Genomic DNA, 6867 nt, shown 5'->3' with positions numbered 1-6867 from the left:
GACCTAAAATAAAAAGTATCAGAGCAGTGTAATTTCAGCTTATATGTGGAAAAAAATAATAAAAATTAAAATTATAGCAGGTCGTTACATTCAAAGCATTTCATGGGGTCAAAAGGAGATTTATTAACGGAAGAAAAGAAGAGAAATCATTCATCTCTTATTTTGAAATGAGTTTTTGGGGCGTGATTTGAAGTGAGGGTGTCTTCCACTTGATCTACAGATATTCATTCTTCAAAGAGGTCAGTGTCTAACTTTCTACTTCATTCATTTCCACTTATTTTATGAATTTTGGCATGTTCAAGCATACTTCTTTGAATGTTATGGTTAATGCTTTATGATTTCTCCATTAATTTGTTTAAAATGCATGTTATAAGTAGTAGAATATGTTTATATCTTGATTGCATTGGGAAATAACATGTTTGAATGTCAAAATTACATGATATTATGGGAATGCAAATTCTGGCAAATGACTTACCCCTACAAATGGTCACTGGTCAGGTTTCGAGAGTACTATATCTTGCACTCTCTTTTAATTTTCTCTAGAATTTCAACTGTTTTGGAGTCCCTACACTTGGTAGAGCACATTTGATTGAGTTTGATTAACTTAGAAATATTCATGATTTCTCCACACACACACACAACTACAACTTTTTCATCAAAATACAAGAATTTGTATGAATTTTCATAAAAGTTTTCATAATTCTGTGAAGTTTTCAAAATATTTTGGAGTCATACTTTGATGAAGCTACGTTTGCGAAGGTTCGTTTGTGGTTCTCCCTCAAAAAATTCACATTTTTTCAAATAGGTTTTATGATTTCCCCTCAAAAGAAATAAAAAAATGTATTTTTAGAAAATTTAATTTTTTAGTGGACCATTCATAATATGGTTGTTTAATGAATTAAAAAGTATTTTTTTAAAAGGAAACATGATATTTTAAGTTAGGTTTTATGGTTTGTTCCCAAGGGAACCAAATCATACAAATTCAAAAATTTAAATAAAATAATTCAAAAAAATATTTTTAACTTTGAAATTAAAATGTTTTTTTTGAGAACTATAGATGTCTTGATTTCTCCTTTGAGGATATGTAGACAATCTACTTTGCAAATTAAGACATACCAAATAAAAAATAAAAAAGTTCTTCCTTCTTCTCTTCATTTTTTTTATGTGCTTGCATGTTTGCATGTATGGTTTATTTAGACATTAAATAATAATATTTTCATAAGGTTCCTATGAAAGCCTGTCCAGAAGAGGTTAAAAATTGATAAATTTTTAAAATGAACAAATAAACAAAACAAAAATTTGCAGAGGATGATCAATCGATCTTTTGTAGGTGGTTCAAAATTCTATCATTTCTTTCAAAAGTTTGTTTTTAAAAAGGGAGAGACGCACAAAAAGTAAATAAGGTAACCACTTGTGCAATTAGTTTTACCATACTAATTCTTAAAATTTCAATAAAAAGAAATTTAAAATATTGCTTTTCTATTCACAAAATACTCTCAAATCTTATCTCTTTCCAAAACTTCATTGTCTTTTAAAAAATTAAATAAAGTAATAAGTCCCAAGTCAAGAACCAGTAGTTTAATTATTTATACTCATTTAATTTATAAATGGTCACCAAAATATTGACCATCCAAAACAAGTCCTCAAAATTTGATGTCGATAATATGCAATCAAATAAAACTTCACAAAATAATTTTCTAATTGACCTGATACAAAAATTAACACATGAAAGGGAAAACTATTTTTGGACGTGCCAAGCAATTCCTGAATCCCAAAGTGGTCGTCAGTGCATAACCCGATATTGCCTTGCAGCCTCTTCACTCAGAGGCATCGACTAATCAACAAAATGATATTTTCTTGAGGAAGAAATTACAGCCCTTGTTAGAGGGAGATAGTGATTACGATCAATTTGACTAGGTGTCAAACTTCGACCGCTATGAGAAAATAAACTGTCATAAATTACACGGGAAAAAAATATCCTACGCTTAAATTATTGAAATACATATACAGCAACGCACCCGGTGATTGCCTGAGAAATATAGCTGCAGCATAGATCTATGCACAGCTCTCCCAGCGATGCTAAGATTAAAAGGTAGTTCTCAGCTGCCTGTAAAACCAGCATTCCACATGAAGTAGCAGCAGAGAAGCAAGTAAGCTGTCATACCAAGCTTTCATTTTTTTCAGCTGAAAAATACTTCAAATAAATAAATAGCCTTTGAAAAGATATCAAACAATTATAATTACAACTTTGGACAGATGTAATTTAGTAGAACTTCCAGGACTAACAAAACAATTTAAATAACCACCAACCACACACAATCCATATGTTGAACGGATTGACTACTTCAGCCCTTTATTGCTTGGCCCCTTTTGGAGGGTCGAACCGTGTTCTTGTTCCAGTATAATAAGCATACATACCATACATAGCATTATCTAAATTACAAAACTAAATTTATATTGATAATGCCACCAATAATCAAGAAAAAGAAGTCGACATATTGGTAAGGGGTCGTGGCCATTCTACAGGGCGAAGGAGGAGAGGGAGCGCTGGGATCCAATCCTCCTCTTTCTAAGGCGCTCTGCAATGATGAAGGCAAGCTCCAGGGATTGGGAAGCATTGAGCCTGGGGTCGCAGTGGGTGTGGTAGCGCGAGCCTAGATCATCAAATGTCACAGTTCGCGATCCACCGATGCACTCGGTCACATTCTGCCCGGTCATCTCCAGATGAACTCCCCCCGGATGGCTTCCTTCTTGCTCGTGTACATCAAAAAATGCTCTCACTTCGGCCTGTCTCAGCAAAAATTCACAGTTTATTACCCACAGTAGCTCCACTAATGGCCAGGAGTGGTATAAGAAGAAAATTAAAGGAAAAAACATATCTTAAAACAGTTGTCCCAATCTTGAGGGTGGAAAAAAATGTCTTAAAACAGTTGTTTAAATCTTGAGGGTGCAAGTGTTCATTTATTTTCCCAATCAAATTCCAAATTCCAATGCAACAGAAGTAAACTCAAAAAAAGAAAGGTTATGTTTTATATTACAAAATGGGTACCAAGGTCCATTTCCACTACAGAACAAGGAAATGTAACCACCTACCAACCAAAGAAATATCTTGAATTATTACACATGAAAAACTCACAGGCTGTCCCTTTCCCACCAACTGCACCTTGTTTAAATTGTGCACAATTGAGCTGCTTGTGGATAATTCAAGTTGTATTACCTTCTACCAGACAATGCCCACCTTTCAGCACTCGATTTTTGTTGAGCAAGTTCATGAATGAGCCAAAGCACAACAATTAAAGCTTTTTACCTAATGACAACCGTCCAAGGACTATGCCATGTCCATACATTGCACACATGGGCAGAATATTTAATATTCTGTCAAAAACAAGCATTAACTAATGATGCAACATTAGGACACTGGCCCATAACTGAAGGATTTGGAATCCTAGTTAGGCATGTGAATTTTTTTTTTTGGAAAAAAAAAGAACTAATTAACAACCCAAGGCATGAACCAAAAAGTAAAGGGAATTTTCGGTGAGAAGTGCAAAAAATCAAATATATTTTGCATTAGTAATTTAGTGTCATTTTTTTGGCTTTCTTTCTCTAACTATTGAAAAACAAAAAAGTCTATTTAGTTGCGTTCATAGAATCATTTATAGAAAAATAATAATAATAATGTTTTGGTTTTCCTACATCTGCAATTGTAAAGCTTTATTTTCTTTCTTTTCTAGCTTCATTTTTTAAAGCACGTGTCTTGCAAAATAAGAGGAAAAACAAAAATGGGGCTGTTTCATATCCATGCACAGCCAGGATCTGGGGTGCATAAGCTTTGACTCATCAAGTATTAGCTGCTCGTCAGTTGTTGTCTAACTACATTTTTTCAACCCCAAATTGTTGTTAAGTAATTAATGCAAGTAGAAGTGATGAGAAGTATCATACCCTAATGGCATCAAATGGCCGAGTTTTGAGACCACAAGGAGCCTTGATGGTATTTCCATGCATAGGATCACTAACCCAAGTAACAATTTGGCCTGCCCTTCGAACTGCCCTAATTAGATGAGGAAGCTTCACCCTCATGTTCTCTGCTCCCATTCGTGCGATCACTGTTATCCTTCCAGGTTTGTTCTGAGGATTCAAAATCTCAATGAGCTTGACTAGCTCCTTTGGATCCATCTTATCGCTTACCTGCAGCATCAGAGCCATCTTTAAATCTTCCAGTCTTAATCCATAAATCCATAACCAAGCCACCTAAATGGGGCAAAAAATGTTGGATTTTCCAATTCACTACCCATAGATGACCAACAATGCAGTCAGTCAGCTACGAGGTGGGACTGGAAACAAAACAACTCTTCCACTTACATGTATTATAGAAAGTTCAACCTTCTAAAAACAGATTTGATTAGAATGGGGTCAAGAAAACCAGTTTAGGAAACACATAATACACCTAGAATTGGATACCATGAACCTTATAATTTTCATGAAATGGGGTTTCATTCATCAGTAAAGTTAATTTCCACATGTAAACTAAAGAACACCAAATTTATTGCACAGCTAAAACAAATATTTAGAAAATAAATATTTATAACCTTAATGCCCAAGGGATTAGCAACTCCTCTCAGGAATTCGACATGGGCACCATCCAATTGCCGGGTGCGTTCTCCTACCCAAAGCATATGGGCAGAACAGTCATAGTAGAAGCCAGAAGTTGAATCCTGCCTAGTAAGTGACTGCTCATACGGCAAAAGCAAGCACTCATGAGATGTCCAGAACTCAGTAGTTGTCATGATAGGATGGTCAACTGTTAGTCCAGCAGCAGACATGAATCCAAGGGCCTCATCAACTCGGTGAGCAAGTTCCCGGTACCTACAGCGTCATGTGGTAAAGACAACCTCGTCACACTCTAAAAAATTCAAAGGCACAAACCAAACCTGCCACTTCATGCTCAACCCTTAGCCCTCCATCAAACACATCATAGCCCAAGATTCTAGTAATCTAGTCATGCTTATTCTTGAGAATCAGTCATAATTGGCAGTGAAAATATAGCCTAAAGAAGGCAATTATGGATTATTTTGAGAAAGTATATGTCAGAAATATTGATGAAAATGGTATGAAGCAGTCTGAACTTCAATCGCCTCATTCGTCGGATCTGGCCTAGTCACAAACCTATTAATCGAGCCGTGCAAAACAAATACTACTCAGATACTCGTAGCAAAAACAAGATAATACAAAACATGTGAAAATGACCCCCAAAAGAAAGAACACTTATATAAAGTGAGACAAAGATACCTATCTCCCTGCTCGCTGTGCTCCGTGAAATCCAGATTCCACTGGGTAACTCTTTGCATAGCCGCATACCCTCCAGTGGCGAAAGCCCTCAGAAGATTCAGAGTCGCTGCAGCTTGGCAATAGGCTCTAATCATCCTCTGCGGGTCCGGAGTTCTTGACTTCACATCGAATGCATCACCATTCACATTATCCCCTCTGTAACTAGGCAACTTCACACCGTCCTTCTCCTCAAATGGATCCGATCTCGGTTTCGCAAACTGACCCGCCATTCTTCCCACCTAGACAACCATTACCCGCAAACCAGAAACATTTCAATCAACCACAAACGCGAATCATCGACGTAAACGCAAAAGAAAAAAAGGCATAAAAAACAAAAAAACAAAAAAACAAAAAAATTCACAATTACACCAAAAGCTAACCTTGACAACGGGCATTTGGCCTCCGAACATCAAGACGGCGCCCATTTGAAGGAGGATCCTGAATGTGTCCCTAATGTTGTTGGCATTAAACTCCTTGAAACTCTCCGCACAATCCCCGCCCTGAAGAAGAAAAGCATTGCCCATGGCCGCCTCGCCGAGGCGTTCCTCCAAGCTCCTGGCCTCGCCGGCGAACACTATCGGCGGGAAGTCGTCGAGCGTCAGGAGCACAGATTCTAGCTCTTCCTGATCCGGGTACTCCGGCAGCTGCAGGGCCTTCTTGCTCTTCCAGCTGTCCAGGCTCCATTTCTTGGGAATTGCATCAGCAATCACCGCCGGCGTGGTCGTGGCCGTAGATGCGGCCGATGTCGTCGAAGCTGCAGGCTTTGGGGGCTTGTCGGAGACAATGGGGTTCTTGGGGGAGTCGGAGGAATGGACGGCTGAGATGGGATGGGCGGATCTGTGCTTGAGGTTGGTGGGAATAAGAGAGAGAGAGGGTTGGTGGGGTTTGGAGGAAGGTAGAAGGGATTGGGTTTGAAACACAGATTTGGTGGGAAGGGACGAACTACTTGCAAGAGCCATAACTTTCCCGTGTCAATGCAGCAGACAGAGAGGGAGAGAGATGAACCTGAAGAGGGAAGAGAGAGATGGGAAGGGATTTTAAAGAGGGAGGAGACGGCAGGGGGGAGTCGCCGTGTCAGGTCGAGACGTGGTGGTGGTAGTTGGGGGAGGGTAGTTTCGGGATTTTATTGTTCGAGTCAATATTTTGGTATTTTAGATCATTTTCAAATCCCTTACCTACTAATTGACAATTTGAAACCCTAAAGCCAGTTGGGGTTAATTTCGACGCGGCGTGAAAGCCGAGCCTAGCCGAGGGTTACTAGATTGCCCGGCAATTCCCTTTCTGCTGAAAACTTATGTTGACAAGTACCAAGTATTGGCAAAAAATAAAGAGAAATACATTACTCCACAAATGCAATGTGTATTTTTTTATTAACAAAAAATAGGAGTAGCTATTAATATACCTAAATTTTATGCTGCCTAAAATATTTGTAGACATGGAAGATAAGTTTGAAAAATATGTTGAGTTTTCGTGTTCAAATCAAATTCCTGTAGACGTATTATTTTTGTCTCGTGATGAAACTAAATTTAGTTGATTGGATAT

At 37.9% G+C, this 6867-nt stretch overlaps 1 protein-coding gene across 1 annotated transcript; it reads right to left on the bottom strand.

Annotated features, from left to right (window-relative positions):
* Positions 1 to 2325: 2325 nt before the first annotated feature.
* On the bottom strand, positions 2326 to 6481 carry LOC131163073 (phospho-2-dehydro-3-deoxyheptonate aldolase 1, chloroplastic-like). Its single transcript, XM_058119777.1, has 5 exons — positions 5706 to 6481; positions 5287 to 5564; positions 4587 to 4863; positions 3940 to 4185; positions 2326 to 2787 (listed from the first exon to the last, which is right to left on the bottom strand). Exons 1-5 carry the CDS (start codon positions 6282 to 6284, stop codon positions 2521 to 2523), a joined length of 1647 nt encoding a protein of 548 aa, XP_057975760.1. The 5' UTR covers positions 6285 to 6481; the 3' UTR covers positions 2326 to 2520.
* Between the last annotated feature and the right edge of the window lie 386 nt (positions 6482 to 6867).

Source organism: Malania oleifera, chromosome 8, assembly GCF_029873635.1.
Source record: "Malania oleifera isolate guangnan ecotype guangnan chromosome 8, ASM2987363v1, whole genome shotgun sequence".
In the NCBI taxonomy this organism is placed as follows: domain Eukaryota; kingdom Viridiplantae; phylum Streptophyta; class Magnoliopsida; order Santalales; family Ximeniaceae; genus Malania; species Malania oleifera.
This window is presented reverse-complemented; position numbering and strand designations above follow the sequence as displayed.